Raw genomic sequence first — 17,636 nt, 5'->3', positions numbered from 1 at the left:
TCCGTCAAAGAGGGAGTCCCCCAGCAGCTGCCACAACTGGCTTGCTGGGATTGGCTCAGATGATGCCCTGTGGTTTTTCAGCCTCCTGGTGTGCGCGCATCTGTCACTGGAGTTTGAACGTGCTGTGCTCTGGTGGGCAGTGCCCACATTTGAGGTGCTCTGGGCCCTTGAGGGAGCACTGTGCCACATGGAGGATGGCCTCCTTCAATATGCGCTCTGACATTATGACTGGCAAGGTTCCCTCTAAGCTGTGCACATGCGTGGCCACGCATCACTTTAAAACCATGCCACGCATGAATTTATTAATGCCGCGCACCCACCCAGTGAGGAGCTGGGCTGCGGCTTTGAGAGGAACTGGGCAGCAAGCTGAGCATGGCAGAGGCACTGAGGCTAGTGTGGGACATTTACCGAGGTAAGCTCAGGCAAGGTGGGGACAGGGGCTGGGGGCTGGGGCTGGGGGCTTGCACCGGGGAACTGCTCCGCTTCCCAGCCCTGGCACCATGTGCTTCCTTCTGCCAGAGGCATGGGGAGGCAGGGATGGGGGCTGGCGCGAGCTCTGCCAGTGCCGGAAAATTGCTCCGCTCCCCAGCCCCAATGCCACGTGTCTCCTCGCTCCCAGACGTGAGGCGAGGCAAGGCCGGGGCTGGGGCCAGGAAACTGCTCTGCTCCTGGCCGTGAGGCGAGGTGAGGTGAGGTGAGGCGGGGGCTAGGGCTGGGACCAGGAAACTGCTCCACTCCCAGCTGCATTCAAATTTAGGAGTGTTTCCCAGATTACTTGAATATGCGTGTGCAACCTCAGACTAAGCTGTTAAGGCTTGTTGCTGCAGTATTTCAGTGTCTAACAACTGCCTACTAATTTCAGTGGGAGTTAGGAACCTAAATATGTTTAAAATGTCATTTCAAAGGGAATGGGGTACCCAGGTATCTTTAAAAGATCTTACCTTTAGCTGCATCAGAGAGAAAAATCTGTTCTATTCAGTGACTCTACTCAATTTCCATCCAATCAATCTGAGATGCTATGGCTGAGTAAAGCTCACAAGACCCTTGGACAGATAAACTAATATCTTAGGATACAGCTAAGGTGAATCCTCACTATGCTTGCCAAGCTTGAAAAACAGAAGTAGTGACTCACTATATATGGTTCAGTAAAGCTAGAACTGGTACGAGTTAAAACCATCAAAAACAGGCATATTAATAAGTGAAAAATAAAAAAAATGAATTCCAAATGAATACCCAATCCTCTACACCCTAAAATGCATTCACTGCAGAAATAAAAGCAGATTTCAAATCAAAAGAAAGGCCAGTGTTTATGGCCAAGGTTCCCTCCAAGCTGTGCTCCCAGAGGCGAGGTGGGGGCTGGGGCTGGCGCCAGTTTTTTAGCCATTTAGTGGTTTGTCTTTATTGTCACTAGTTTTTGCATTTGAATTTAAAAGTATTAAAGTGCTGATTACAGCTGTGTTGGTCTAAGGGCATAGGCAGATAAGGCACTTTGGGTAAATTAGCTGTTAGCTGCTTTTACTATCATTCTAGCTGCTTAGCTGCTTTTTCTATCATTTATTTACCAAAGGTAGATGAGAGTCATTTTGGTAAATAAAGGTTATAATATCATCTTTTGTTGTTATATTGTGGGGCAGACCAAAGTGGCACACAGCAAAAGGGGGAGGTGGGACCAATTCGGGAACGGACCAAAGTGGCATGCTCATGGCCCGAAGTAGTGCACTCATGGACCACTACACCTTAGAGAGAACATTGATGTCCAGTCTGGGCAAATGGGCAGGGTCGGTGGTGGACTGCGACTCCAAGCTCGCGCTGCACCCTGAGCCCTCACCAGGCTCCTTTTTGCTTTTTTTCTTTGTGTGGGAAGTTGAAGGTGTTGTCACATGTATGATTGGATAGAGCAGGGTAGGAATCATTTGTTTATAGAGGGCTTTGGTCTGTATGACCATGTGGCTGGGTGTCCCGACCACATAATAGCATGTTAGGCATGACGTGTAATACAGCAAAGATGTTTGTCATGGTGTGATGTTATGACTGTAATGACATGGTGCTCTTGGTTTGATGGTAATTTGTTTGTCTTTGCTTTGTATATTGGACCCCATAGGGGCCAACTTTCTGTACCCCAAATCCCAGAATAAAGTAGCAAAAAGTCAAAGTCCTTCCGTCCTTCCTTCCTTCCTTTCTGTTTTGGCAGAAAAAATGGACAAAACTATTTTATATTAGTTTGATACAAATAGAAATAAAAAATTAATTATTTGAAAAGCTCTGCTCTCAACCCTTCTGTTGTTATCTGGAAAGACTATTTAGGTTTTTTCAACCATAACCAGTTTTTAAGTTTTCTAGTTTGGGAATCATATACCATTGACAAGAGAAGCGAATATTTAGTGTATCCAGTGCAAAAATAGGTTTTGTTTCCACTCTACCTTTGAAATCTATATGTGGAAACCAAATATTCTCAGGAAGCTCAAACACCAAATTTCTCAGTGGACAATAGGAAAGTTACTTATTTTTTTATAGAAAAGAGTTAATGTAGGCTTTTAAATTAACTAAATTGAAATTAATTTTACTATTCTATTGTTCTAGAGAATGTATTTTGGATGGTTAAAATGTTCTGACAGACTCAGTACTTGTTTTTCTTTCTCTCACATCAGGTGCAACAAGCTTGTTCTGCTACTTCAGAGACATGTGTATCAGAAGCTTCATCACTTGCTGCAGACAGAGTTTCTCAATATGCATGTCAGAGGAGGACAACTCTAAATAATTACAACAAAAAGTTCACGGTAGTTTTTCTTTCATCCTTGAAAGGCTTAATGAGGAGGGTAAACAAGCCAACATAGCATTTGCTCAAGATTATCCCTGTTACATTGATCAGTCAAGTCTGCTCTGATGTGTTCTATTCAGAACGTGTTGGAGCACATGCAAAAGTTCCCATAGGTTTTGGGGCAAAATAGAATCCTCCAAGGAGAGCAGCCCTTCAATCTAGCCTAATAAGTCAGTAAAAAGGAGTAGGTTATTCTACTTTTGTTAACTGGTTGGGCTCTGGATCCGTTTCTTGCTTATCTTATCAGTAACCAATCTGCATTTTGATTGCTTCCTTTGCTTTGATTAAGGTGGTTGTCATGTCTGCAAACGTTCACTTTGTGGTTACTCAGAAATAGGCTTTGGGACACTTCTGCAGTGGCCAAGTAGGCTTGGCCACACTTCTGCAGCTTGGCTTAGGCTCTTTGAAAATGACCAGGGTTGACAACAATTTGTAGGTGCCCCATAGTCAGAGGGGATTTGAATCACCTTTTCCAGTAGGTTAGGAATTTCCCTTTCCAGAGGACTTCTTGAATTCGGCCCAGAGGACAGTCAATAGGGGAAGATATATGAGGTCAGGAAGAATTCCACAAGCTAGGAGGGTGGCTCAGTGAGAGACACTTTGCTGGAGGGGCTATCTTCTTCCTTGCCATTTTAGGAACACATGGACCTGAACAATTCTATTCCATCACAAGTGGAAATAGAATATGAAAGTCATATAAATACCAAGAATTGCACTTAGATAGATGGTGGCTATGCAAGTGCTCCTTAAGTGCATAAGTTGAAATAGGACTTATCCCCTAAATTGAACGTTGATTCACAACTAGTAGAATAGGATCTGGCCTTATGTCTATTCCAGTGGAATAGGCAACTCAGGAACTGAAACTGTGTCATACACTATTACTTAGCATTTTAATTGCACACACAGCCTTCCATGTCCTTGATATATTCACATATGTAATTGTGACATAAAACAACTTTGTTATGGCAGGCTTGTTTATTATTAAGTTACTAAATCATGCTTATCAATTTTCATGAAATTCTGCTTATATTTAATGAGTAAATGCTATAAATTGGGGGAAGATATGTTGTATTTTTTACAAGTTACCGGTTAGTCGATTTTCTGTCCCTAGTGCAACATTTCAGTTCATTTCCACATAGAGAGCTGTAAATGGTGAACTGTGAACTTGCATACTACACACCCCCTTTCCCTGCAATCAGCCCTCCAAAACTGGGGTATGTGTCTTAAGAGTGGTCCCAGCAAGCAGAAGGGGCAGAGTTCTGTGTTAACCCTCTCACAGCTGCAGTAGCTAGTGGTTGAGTTGTGTAGCTTTTGCCTGAAGCTGGCTCAGGGCATGTGAGCTGCTGCATGCTTTCTGTAGTATCTTGATGAAACTTGTGGTGTGGAAACAACACTTCATTATTTATAGGAACTTATATAAAGAACTATTTAGTGTAAAGAAATGACACTCTTGCTACTGTTGCTGTCCTGCTATACCACCTGGACTGTGTCCTGTGTCCTGTGGACTGCCACTTTTCCTGGCATGTTTTGAGGGAAGCTTACTTTATCACCCCCCCCCCCTTTTCTGCATTCTGCCTTCCAAAATCAAGGTGTATGTCTTTATTTGGGGGCATGTGGTATACAAAAAATATGGCATTTATGATGGTCCTTTATTTCTCAGTATCTTTTGTGAGGGCTAGGATAGATTCCAAGTTTATCACTGAGGAAGCACCAGATTCATATTTGATAAGTTGGTGTTAGTTGAATGCATGAGAATCATTCTAACTGGTGACAAGAACAATGACACGTTGAGCCTGCGTGGCAATTAATTTACTAGGGACAAGGGCAGTATTGTTTTTTATCTTCTTGATTTTCAGTCCAAGCAACCTGCAATGAGTTGACTGCATATATTTTGGATGGTGGCCCCTGACAAAATGGCAATGCTTATCTGTCTGAGACATTTTCACAAGCTACAATATACATTGGCTTGTTAGAGCTGCTCCTACTTTCTTCTCACACCTCACCTTGCAGTGAAGTCAGCTGTAGGCACTAGTGAGCAAGTAATGAAAAAGTAAAGCCCTTATTTGGAGCATCAGTGGTCATTCTGTCTAATGTTACAGAAGTTTGATCTTCAATTTTGCTGTTATTTCTTGGGTCTGGTAATAAACCTATAATTCATGTTTCAGTTAAGTGTTCTAACACATTTTTCAGTGCATGTACTTAACAACCGCAATGAAGCATCAGTATAATTCACTTGTGCAAGCTGTGGGCAGCCAACCATTAAATGACAGATTGTCTCTGGCTCAGTGCCATATCGCCTGCAAATTAGGTCCAGACCATCTTGAATTATGTGTTAGTGATAGCATCTTGTTATAATAACTTTATTCAGGGAGCCAAAAATGTTCCCATTACTCTTGTACTTTTAAATTTCCTTCAGATAACTTTTCTCAGTGCTTGTAATTTGGGGTGGGCTTTCTACATTATGGGCATAGGACAAATGAGTTTGTCACTCGCTTCGGAATGATTTCCAGAATTTTTCCTTTACTCCCATTTTAAATTGTCTTCTGGAAGAATGGATGCTGAGTAGAGACAATTAAATATGCCATTTCCTATACTGTCCATCAGAGCAAGAAAACAGGTGTTTTGTTAACATGGCAGTGATTTGTGTAATGAGGCTTGTGTTGTACTTCTTCCTTAGGAGGTGTATTCCTTGGTGACTCTTTTTAGATAATAACATTTATTTAAGTCATTAGTTTTCATCTTGAATTACAATTCATAAATTCTTTAGTACCTAGATATTTATTTTTTCAAACTGGCTGACAGAGATTTTTGAATTGAGCCTTTGATGACAACATCTGTGGAAGAGTATAGGTTCAGTATGTAATAATTATGCCCCACGGTCCCATTTTTCTTTGCTATTGTATAATTGAATCACTTTTTTGTTCTTCTATAAATAATTCAGGTAGGTGCAACAACTGAACCTTTATAAGTCATAGCAGAAAATATGGTGGGTGGACTAGATGGTAGTGCCAAGCACAGTGATTATAATCAAACATCTTATACTGCCATGAACAGAACAATAGGGAAGTCTTAAAGCAGATGAAACACATCACCTAAAAAAGATTAAACGATATGTGAGCCAATTTCTGCATAGAAACAGAAGGGAACCAACCACATGGTTTAATTTTTGTCCATGTTTTTTTTTTCTATATGAAAATATGTTTTTTCTTTTCTGTATACATGGAATAAGTTGTACTGTGTTATCATGCCACATAGTTTTTATTTGCAGTTTGTTTATTCAAAAAACACTCATGAGAATTTTTTCCACTGTGACCATCACAGTAAAATGATTTTATGCTATTTTTGTGGTACAGATTAGGGCTGTCAATAAATCACAGTTAATATGCGCAATTAACGCATTAATTGGTTTTTGAGGTAATTTTTTTAATGCTTTAATCATGCACATGATTTTGGAGCCCATATCTGGGCTCTGCTCTGCCATCTCTGGGCCACCCAGCGGGACGGCAGTGGCAGCGCAGAGGACTGCAGGGCAGCCTGGGCATGGGCTCCTGGCACCTGCAGGTTGATGCAGGAGTGGGGCGCACACACACACAGACAGGCAGCTGCAGCCTGCACACTGCATGTAGAGAATCACTGCACTGGTAAGCCTGTGGAGGGAGCAGGATGGGGGGAGAGGGTAGGGGTGGGGGTTCAGATGAAGGACCCCCACAGTGAGGGAGGAAATGTGGCAGGGGCAGGTTCTGGGATGAATGGGGCCCTGGGGCCAGGGTGGATCATGGGACAGAGCCAGAGGAGGCTCATACAGAAGTGCGGGGGAGAGGGGCGTGGCTCCCTGTCATGGTGCGTACCCCTGGAGGAGGCATGGGGGGGGGCATGTGCCCCCTGGACTTGTGCATGGGGCAGAGGCGAGCACCTTGCTGCAGGCTGGGGCTTTGCATCCTGCTGCCTTTGCCCTGGGAGCTGCATGCTGGCTGCATTACACATCGCCTGCACACCCAGTGGTGGGACACACAGCATGGCATCACGTGACTCCCGGGGAAAAGGCAGCAGGGTGCCGAGCCCCAGCCCACAGTGGGCAGCCTGCCTCTGCCCCACGCACAAATCCAGGGGGCATGTACCTCCCCATGCCTGCCCAGGGGTGAACATAGTGGTGGGGAGCCACCACCCCCTGCACTCCTGGACAAGCTGCCTGCAGCTCTGTCCCATGACCTGTCCCAGCCCTGGGTCTCATTCACCTCAGTGCTTGCCGCTGCCCCATTCCCTCCCTCACCATAGGGACCTCAATCTGCCCCTCACCCCTTCCCCTCCACAGACTTACTAGCATGGAGGTGTGTGTGTGTGTGTGTGTGTGTGTGTGTGTGTGTGTGTGTGTGTGTCTGCTCCTCATGCCCAAGCCACAGCTCCCCCAGCCCTGCTGCTGCCCTTCACTCCTGACCCACAGGACCCACACATCCTGCTAGGGTGTGCGGGGATCCACCCCTCCCCAGGCTCCAAACCCCACACCTTTAGAAATTCCCCACTCCCACACACACACTACACCCCACCCCCCCAAGCATATAAAGTACCTGCATAATTTTGCATAATTTTGAGTTTCTGCACATAATTTGGAATTTTTAGCTGTGCGATTAAAATTGCGATTAATTGTGACTAATTTTTTAAATTGTGCAGCTAAACATGATCAATTTTTATAATTGTGCGACACTTTTTTGAATACCATATGCCCCCAGATAAGACACGCATCTTGTTTTTGGAAGGCAGAATGTAGAAAAAAAGATATTTTCCAGAGTCATTGCTGACAGTAAACATGCAGCAGCTCACATGCCCTGAGCCAGCTTCAGGCATAAAATACAGGGCTAGCCACTAGCTACTGCAGCTGTGAGAGGATTAACACAGGATTCTGCCCCTTGTGCTTTCTGGGGTCAGAGATAAGCACCAGCCATCTTAGGAGCCATTAGAGCCCAGTGGGTGCATCTACATGTGCCATTAGGAGTCACCAATAAAACTGCAGACCTTATTGCTCCTCAGTTTATTGCTCCTGGGAAGCTCCTGGTTGTGCATCTGCATGTGCACCTGGACCGCAGCACACTGAGCTGGGTCCCAGAAACCCCAGCTCGCAGGGGACCCAGCAGGTTGGCTTGCCAGCCAGTGCTGCTCTGACTGGGCTCAGTGTACTGCAGATGGACTGGCTTGGATATGAGGACTGCTTGAAAATGTTAAAAAAGAACAACCAAACAAACTGTGCTTTACTGGAAGAAGCAGTGCGTTAGTTTGATCTGGCTCCTCAGCATCTGTATAGATTGGCTGTTTCAGTGGGGCTTTTGGGGGCTTTTATCTAAAGGTGGATCAATCAGCTATTAGATACAAGCACCAAAAAAGCCCCACTGAAGTTCCCAAACTATACAAATGTTGGGTGAGCTGGGTCCAACTAGGGTGCTGCCTCTTCTGAGCATACGCGGGGCTTGGTGCAGGATCATGCTGAGCTTCAAGTGAAGTACCATTTTTGTTTTACTGTCTGCAAGCAGCTGAGGGTGTGTAAGTGCGGGGCTAGTTGGCAGGAAGCCCCAGCACTGATGCTCCCTTATGCCCCAGCCAGATGGTCAGCATGTACAAGTGTGCTGCTATGCACAAAAAGACTCCACAGCAGGGTAGGACTTACATGCCCCCATTGCATAACACATGCCCCCAGATAAGACACGTATCTTGTGTTTGGAAGGTAGACTGTAGAAAAAGTGTACAAGACCTACCCTGCTGCAGAGTATATTATTTTCATGAACTCTGACAGGGGTCCAGGTGTAAACACTGAGACATTTACTGCTCAGTTAATTAGGTAACTGTGCAGTAAATGTCCCATGTAGATGAGCCCAGTGTCTGCATACTTCGGTTTGTCTCTGCTTTTATACCAGGGAAGAAAAATCAGCTTCCCTTCTTAAGATATGTAACCCAATTTTGGAGGGCTGATTTCAGGGAAAGGGTGTGTTTTGTATGCAGGTAAATATTATATATATCTTGCATGCTCGTTCATGTGTGATAATATTAAACACCCCTAACTAATCAATCTGGTTAGCTCAGATTCTGCCAATTGAGCACACTACATACAAAAGTCTCTGCTGCTCCTGGGCATGGGTGACTGTCAGGCAGTGGCAACGCACATGCACCCTCTGAGAGCGCTGGTGCACCCCCTGTCAGGCCATGCTCCCTGTTTAGGCAATGGGCAGGGGGGCAGGTAGGAGTGCTGGTGCCCCTCCTGTGAGTGCCGGCTGGGGAGCCGGGATGCCAGCAAAAGCGGCCATGCTACTTCCAGAAGTGGCTGCAGGACTTTCGGAAGTGGCCCCCCTGGTCAGTGAGATCGGCTGCTGGGGCCCCTCCCTCAGTTGCTGACTGGTGTCAGGGGGGGCATGTGCCCCCCTTGACTCAAGAGGCATCAGTCGCCCATGCTGTCAGGGATGTGGTTATAACAATGTCCTGATTTTCAGCTGTCTGGACAGCAGACATTTTTTTTATAAGGAGATAGCTTTGATTTATGTCACTAATATAAGGTCAAGTTTGGTTAGGGAGAATCACATGTAATGAAGCTTCACTCCAAACACCTCCTATTTTCCTAGGTGCATAAGAGGTATTACAAACTCCCTCTAGGCCCCTTCACAGGCTAGCTAAAGCTTGGGGTTAGGTGTAAAGATATAAACACTTACTCAGTGTTTTCCCTTCATAAGCAGCTTGGCAGGTGGTGAAAGGTTATGAGGAAAGGGGTGCTATGGAGTATTCAGAGAAGCTTTATTAGCTCTCCCTCCTTATAGCAGAATTAAATTAAGAGAAGGGGAACTGCAATTTGCAGCTTGTTGCTATATGCCAATAGCAAATGACTACTTCCCCCCAGAAAAAAGGGGACAGTGTGGAAGAGACCATCATTTGGAGAGGTATTTCTGTGGTGCAAGTTTTTCAAGAACGACTCCTAGGGGTACCACCTATTGTTCTAATCTGTAGCTAAAGGCAATCTAGCTCATATAATACATAAGGGTCAGAACAAATGAAAACAATTTTTCAATTGGCAAAACAAAGGGAAAAATGAGACAAGAATGGGAAACTCAAGTGTGCTTTGATTACTTTGAAAGCCTATCACTTTTGTTGTATCTACAAAGTATTTAACACACACAATGATCAGAGCTGTGATGGAGATATAATGGCTGTGTTTATGTTAGTTGTAAATACCTGAATATTCAGACTATTAAAGGTTTGAACTTGTTACCTTGAATCCCACAGTTCTTCTTTGTATATGTAGCCCAGGTAACTTGGGTATGTACTCCCCTTCTCCAATTGAAGGGGATTGTTAGCTGGCAGGTGTGCTGGTGGGGGGACGGGACTGCAGACCGCTCAGTTTCCCTTCCTCTCTATAGAACCAGGCCAGGACAGTCAGGGGACTTAACTATATACAAATTTATTTACATTAACTTATCACAAGGGAAAGGAACATGGATATAAACATATGTACATTATATATATATTTATAAGATATCTAAACCAGTAACATAAACAATACCCTCTGGGTAAATGACATAAAACCTTATACCAGTGGTCCAGATACAGGTAAGTCACAGGTATGTATCTGATCTGAAACAGAGAAACTCCAGAATAAACATAGATAGCCAACAGATAAACTATAGATAAGTATGGGTGAACAATAAATAAGGGACAAATAAATACAAGTAAACAACAGGTGAAATAATAGCAACAGGGGGTCCCAGCAGAGCCTTAGGACTCTACTTATCTACTAATTTAGAAACATGAGATTTCACAAAATATAAGGCATGCCATCACACCACTTATGGCGCAAGAACCCCAAAGATAAATTTAATCCCAAGGGGAAACCCCAATGCCCTTGGGCTTTTTCCAAGCCCTATAAGGAAGCTGGTAACTTTAGGGGGGCCCTTCCAGTGGGCCCTCCACTTTCAGGAGCCCTTAACTAACCAGGGGGGACTCCCCCTCCCCTGTGGGAATCCTCTTTTCCTTACAACCCATGGCTCCCAGGCCTGGAGGGTGGCCTTCATCCTCTGCGCCAAGCTGCTCTCTCACCTGCAGTGGGCTTTGTGGAGGTCACTGTCCCCTGGAACAGGGCTCCTCTATGCAGGGCTTCTGGGGCCTCAGGCTCGGCCTTGTCTGCTGGCTCAGTAGCCCAAGCACTGTCTGGCTCCCTGAACTCAACCTTTTACTATGGGTCAGAGGCCTGGGCTGCCTCGTGCAGCACCAGGCTTGGTCCGCTTCTGGACCCTCTGTGCAGTGCCTCCTGCACCAACCTCCCAGCCTCATTCTGGGGATTGAGGACCTGAGCCGCCCAAGCGCTCCAAAGGTCCTACTCTGTGCAAAGGTCCTACTGATGGAAGTCTTCAGGAGTGCTTCTGGGCTACTGCTTTGACCTGCTGAGCAGCTGTCCTCAGCTCTTACTCACCAGTGCTTTGCCCCTGAAGTCTTCTGGGCCCAAGTGTTGCAGTCTTTAATCAGGTCCGGGGGTGGGGAACTCCTCTCCCCCTCCCCTTAGGAAAGGAGTGTGACTTCACGCCTCTTGCTGCCTCCTGATTGGTGGATGTTTTGCCAATCAAAACAGCAAGATTTCAAGCCTTGGACTCAACCCAAGCTCCAAAAGGCAAGCCTGCTACATATAATTGTAGCTATTCAGCAATGGTAAGATAACTCCCTGTGTAAGTGGCATTGTACTTCTTTAAAAGAAGCAATGGATGGATGCCGTAGGCCCTTAAACCATTGTAACTTTCCTTGTATAAAATTATCCCTGAAAATTGCAGTGTCCATTTCCATTTTTGGGGAGCCATTTCCTGAGGACAAGCAAGCTGCTATCTACTCTCCCACCACTTAACTGGTGAGGTACAGAAATAGCCATGTACTGTGTGCAGCTACCCTAGGATAACTTCACATCTGTCCATTCCTTATCCAACTATAATTTACATTGGTGTATACAGTTGGTGTAAATTACAGTGCGGGGTGTGTGACCATCTGTCAATTCCATGAGTAAGACAGCAGGATCACAGGGCAATGTGTTTGACCAGAGGCGGCTGTTTAATAGGTTGTCTTTGTGGTTCTGTCTTAAGCACTGAGATTGAGAGAGAATAAAATAGCAAAGCATTGTTCTCAAATTAACTTATAGTTACCCTTCCATACTCCTCCAAAAGCATGCACTGGAGGCTGCATCACGATTTCATGTGGTAAAATAAACAGTGTCATTCTGCTTTGCCCAAAAGGGATTGTAGGATTTGAATATTAATACTGGGCTGCAATAAAATTCAGAGAGGCATTATTCTTTGAGAGGAATACAATTTAATTCTTACAGAAGAAGCTAATTTAGTTGGTGGCAAATGATTCTGTGATTCTGGGGCTTATTGCTGATGCTACTGAATGCTACTCTACTCTGGCTCTTACTCATGGTAATAAGAATGTGAATATTTAGCATGGAGAAGATGCCAGATTGTTTTTCTTTGCTGTTTATTGGGAAAAATGGTGGTTGTTTTCATTTTCTTCTCTGTTCCTTTTCCATGTAAATATTATACCTAAAGGCATATGTTACAAATGTCAGTTGTATCCATGACTTTTGTAACACAATACATTTATTTTATTGTATTTTACATCAGACCTACACAGTGCCCTAGTTCTCCTTTTACAATTAACTTTGGGTTCTTGTAAGTGAAAAAACACTAAACAAGATGTATGCTTTAAATAACATCTCCTGTCTCACACTGACATTGTATTCTTTAGAAGAAAGTTCTCCAGGCAATATGTCAAAACAGTAACATGAGGTACGCTTTGTGTGTTCCTAAGGAAAATGGTTAGGTGGGTTGGTTGAAGAGGAAATGTGTTGCTTATTTTTTTAAATAATTTTAAATAAGTATCACACAAATAGGATATAAACTTTTCAGCAACCTATATTCACATCCTTTACCAAAAATATGCTATTTTCTCTGGACATATGCATGTTTTCTTTAGCAGAAATTTCCTCCCAGTGTTTTACACTTTACCTTACATTATATGTTTTCACCTTTTCACAGATTGATACCCGGGGCAAGCCTAAGAGAGTTAATGCTCTTACTTCATTACTACACTCTACACTCTACCAGTGATGCTAGTTCAGGGTTGGGCAAAATACGGCCTGCGGGCCAGATTCAGCCCATGGAGGGACTTTGTTTGGCCTGCAGCAGGTCCCTCAATCCTGCCTGGCCCAGGTACTGTCAGGTGGTGGCATGTCCTGCCGACCCCTGGGCACACAGCAGGGCTGAGGCAGCTCTGCAGCTGAGCTGCCTTTCTAGGCAGACAAGGCAGAGGCAGCTTCTTGTATCTGCTGCTGTTGCTGGCCCCAATCCCACACTGATGGGGACCCGTGCCACAGCCTTGACCGGGCACACCCTGCACTTGCTCCGGACTCGCCTGCTCATGCTAAACAGCAGCAGCAGCAGTGCCAGCTGGGCAGAAATTGCTGCTCAGCACAGGGGGAAAGTGGCCCTTCGCCACTGCCCACGCTCTGTGCTACAGCCACGCAGAGCCCACGCTGGGCTGCCCTGTGTCTCATCTGCACTGCCACCACTGCCCTGTGGGGCAGCCTGGAGGCAGTGGTGACAGCAGTGGAGATGCAAGGCAGCCCAGTGCAGGTTCCAGGTGGCTGTCACAGGAAGCACTGGTAAGCAGCAAGGGGAAGGGCTGATTTCCCCCTGTGATGACCAGCTGTTTCTGCCTGGCTGGTGATGCTGCTGTTGTTTAGCATAAGCAGGGAAGTCCAGAACAGGTGTGGGGCGCGCTCAGTCGGGGCTGTGTTTTAGGTCTGCCCCAGTACCATGGGGCTGGGGCCAGTGGTGGAAGCAGATACAAGAAGCTGCTGCTGTCTGGTCTGCCTAGAAAGGCAGCTGTGGAGCTGCCTCAGCCCTGTTGTGGGCAGTAGGACATGGCACGGGCAGGAGGTGCATGGGGTTGGGGCTGTGCCTGGGTTCTGGCTGATCTACTCTGGTGGGGGTGAGTCTGGAGCAGGTGTGGGGCACTCTGGGGCTGCGCTCTGTTGGCAGTGAGGAGGCACCAGAGGGCATGGTGGCTCCGGGATGTTGTGGGGCAAGAGCAGGTGCTGACTGGCTCAGGGGGCATGCACGGGGGGCTCCCATAAACCCTCCCCAGCAAATTCCACAACCACACCCTCCCCCACACACTCACTCACCCCACAAACACCACACCCACCCACACCCTCTCCCTCATCCCTCCACAAACCACACACCCCTCCTCACATGCACCCCCCCCCCACACACCTGTGCACCTCTGGAGTGCAGTCCCACTCACTGCTATGCACACCCCACCACCACACACATACCCACACCCCACCATGCACACCCCACACCAACCCACCATGCCTCCCAGCCACCTTCTGCCTCCACACTACCCACAAACCCCATACCAACCCACACACACACCCACACATCCCCACGACCCCCCCACAAACCTCCATAGCCACCCACATCCACACATACCCCCACAACTTCCCTCACATCCCACACAGACCCACAGCCCCCACAAACCTCATACTCCTCACACCTCTCCACACCCCCCATTATATACAAGAGTAAAACTTCATTTGAGTTATTATGCACAGTCACCTCTCTCTCTCTCTCTCTCTCTCTCTCTATATATATATATATATATATGATGCAAACACACATGGATCAGGACAAAAATATTTCTTTTAAATAAAATTAAGATATATTATTGTGGATGTTTGATTTTTAGTATATAATTTGTTATTTTCCAGTTCAAAGATGGCAACCCCTCCTTCCCAAATTCAGTACTTCTGGGGCAAGAGAAGGGGCTTCCGGTGACAAAGGTCACAGGTTAAGGGGCGGAACTTCTGGTGCCAAGAAGGCAACCAGGGTGCAGGGCAAGGGTGGGGCTCTAAAGGGGAGGGGCTACCATTGCAGCCCTTGACAGCTCACCAAAACTCATTAAATAGCCTTCCACCCGAAAAAATTGCCTGTCCCATGCTAGTTGTAAGTGTCCATTTGAATTCATCTCTCTCAATTGCCTTCATTCTGTCTTCCATGCTACGTGGGATGTTAAAAAGCCACTGCTGTTTCCCTTTTTACTTTTCCTCAACTTCCAGTTCTGTTGTTATAGTAGGTAACCATCGATACACTGGATCATGGTGTACACATAAGAGGTCTATTCAGATGCCTGATGAATCTGCTTGTATGGAGTCCTGTGACCATCACATCAAGACCTTCAACACATATGCCTAGGCAAGAGTATGGAAGAGTGCAGGCTGCCCAAGACTTACCATCCCCACTTTAGACCATCCTGGCAGAATCCAAAGGCCAGACCGCATCCAGATATTCAGTGCCTTGATGGTTGTAGCTTCTGCCAGAGAGCAGCAGATAAGACTGCCTAACACCTCAGTAAAGGCATGTTTCTGTCAGAGTGATGTCCCTTAGCTTTTCTCCAACCAAAGAGTACCCACAAGGCAGCGGGGGCTAGGGTTTTGAGGTTCCCTATACTCTCCTTATTCTGGAGGTTGCACCATTGTGGTATTTTATAGGAGCTTTGCCCAAGTAGCCCCACCACATTACCACTAGGCCCTCCAGGCAAGTGGAGTTTATGGTCATGCTGAGGACCAAGCAACTACTGATGTTTAACTTCAGGGATAGTTGATGCCATCTGATATTTATTTTTAATAAAATAATATATTGCTATCTCCATGATTCAGAACCATGAAGTTATGCACATTACATTATTACTGTTATCTTCATTTTCTCTCTTCCCCTTCTCTGCTATTGTTTTAAAACTAGGTTGTAGTATCTTTAGGGCTGTATGAATAATGGAATTATTGTTCTGCAAAATGAATAAAACAGAAAATGTTATTTTACATTAACCCTAAATACTTAATTTGACCTGAAATGAAATCTTTTGTTTAGTCTATACAAAAGATAAACTGATTCTCTTCATCAACTCATAGAATTACTTATGATTTATATTGGTGAATGTGAGAGGATAATTAATCCATTGTATTTGAATGGATTATTCATTCTAAAGCCCATTTAAATTTACATGGTTCTGTTTTGAATACTGGCAACTGTAGTCTGAGAATCATAACCCAGGTTCAGGTTTACATTTTACTGAATAAACTTCAAGTTAAAAAAATATGGTCCAGAACAAAAACAATTTAACCTAAATTGCTAGTGCCAGTATAATGGCTTTTCAACATATGCATATTAATGCACAGCAATAAACTCTGGTGCAAATCATGCCAGAGTTTATTGCTCCTGGGCACCACATTTACACATGTGCCCAGGACCGCAGTACATTGAACTGGGTCAGAGCAGCCCCAGCTGGCAGGGAGCCCAGGAGGTCAGTCCAGGGCTGCTCTGACTCAGCTCAATGTGCTGCAGAGGGGCTGGCAGTACACGGGTGCTTCAGTGTGGGGCTAGCTATCAGGTAGTCCCCACACTGAGGCACTCTAGTGCCCTAGCCCTCTGGGCTAACAAAACACTGTTTACATGTGTGTTGCTGTGCACAAAAAAACTCTGCAGCAGGATAGTACTTGTATTTACAAGTACTAACCTGCTGTGGAGTTTATTAATTTCCTGTGGCCTAATAGGGCCACATGTGTACATGCTGAGACATTTACTGCAGAACTAATTAGGTAACTCAACAGTAAATGTCTTCTGTAGACATGCCCAGTATCTATTTCCAAAAGACCCAACAAAAAGTATTTATTTAACGTGAAATTACAGAGTCATTAAGTGGGCAAAAATGTGAGGATTGTAATAGCCAATTGAAGATTTAAATGTTGAGCACTGTAGTGCAAGAGATGTGGGGCAGCAACAAAGAGTGACCCAATGATCTCCTGTGTCCTGACACAATGAAATAGGTGAAATATTATTTTTGTGACAGAGATTTAAGAATCCAAAAAGATTCATAGGCTGCACAATTTCAAACTGTTCCAGGAACAAATGCAACTAAATTACTCTGTCATTTACAGAGAGGCCACAAAACAGCTGCACAAATATTTTACATATCCTGGAAAAGAATAACAATTTGTATCATTTTTTCCCTTTACCTGAGCTTCAGATCTTCCTTCAGAATAGACACCTCTGTTCACTTAGCAAAGAAAAATCTGTAGATTTTTAGGTTAGAACAGTGTTAGTTCTGAGGGTCAAAAGACAAAATCCACATGTTGCAACCTTCTTTTACAATCTAAAGCTTATCCATGCATTACATAGATGGACTGAGGAAATAAAGCAAGTTGTGCAATGAAAACATTTCACCAAGCGAAGAGCTGAAATTTTGCCCATCTTTCTTTCATGTTTAATTAAAGCCTCATCCCCTGAAGAATGCTCTGGGATCTATGAAAGTCCCCAACATGTTAGAGGTCTCTAGGCATTCGGTTTTCCATTCAACTATTTTCACTTATATAGACAATCAGTGTGTCCCAGGGGAGCTGGAATGCTGAAGGAACCCCGGGGCAACAAACAGTCCCACTTACCTCCCGCAGAGCCGGAAGAGCCGGAGGAGGCGCGCATGCCGAGGACGCCAGCGCAGGTGATCGATCAGCTGGGCGTTTATCCGGCTGCGGCAGAGCAGCAGGGGCGGAGGACGCCTCCCGGAAGGAACAAAAAGCGGCCCCGCCGAGGCAGCGGGGTGGCTGATGAGAGGAGACCAGAGGAGTGAGCTCCTGCATGGAGGAGATCAGCCGCCGCACTCAGCTGCGGAGAAAACAAGGGGCAGAGCCAGAGCGGGCTCCGAGAAAGCCGGCAACGCAACCGGCAGCAGTGCTGGTGGTGGGGCCGGCTCC

At 45.4% G+C, this 17,636-nt stretch overlaps 1 protein-coding gene across 1 annotated transcript in view; it reads left to right on the top strand.

Moving 5' to 3' along the window:
• The window catches only part of DNTT (DNA nucleotidylexotransferase), a 258,267-nt gene that overhangs the window by 55,075 nt on the left and 185,556 nt on the right, over positions 1–17,636 (top strand). Inside the window, exon 3 of the mRNA XM_025213283.1 lies at positions 2,649–2,777. Coding sequence (XP_025069068.1) covers positions 2,649–2,777 — 129 coding nt within the window. The remainder of the gene's footprint in view (positions 1–2,648; positions 2,778–17,636) is intronic.

Source organism: Alligator sinensis, unplaced genomic scaffold (genome assembly GCF_000455745.1).
Source record: "Alligator sinensis unplaced genomic scaffold, ASM45574v1 scaffold472_1, whole genome shotgun sequence".
NCBI lineage: Eukaryota > Metazoa > Chordata > Crocodylia > Alligatoridae > Alligator > Alligator sinensis.
The sequence above is the reverse complement of the archived record's forward strand: the minus strand, read 5'-3'. Positions and strand labels throughout refer to the sequence as shown.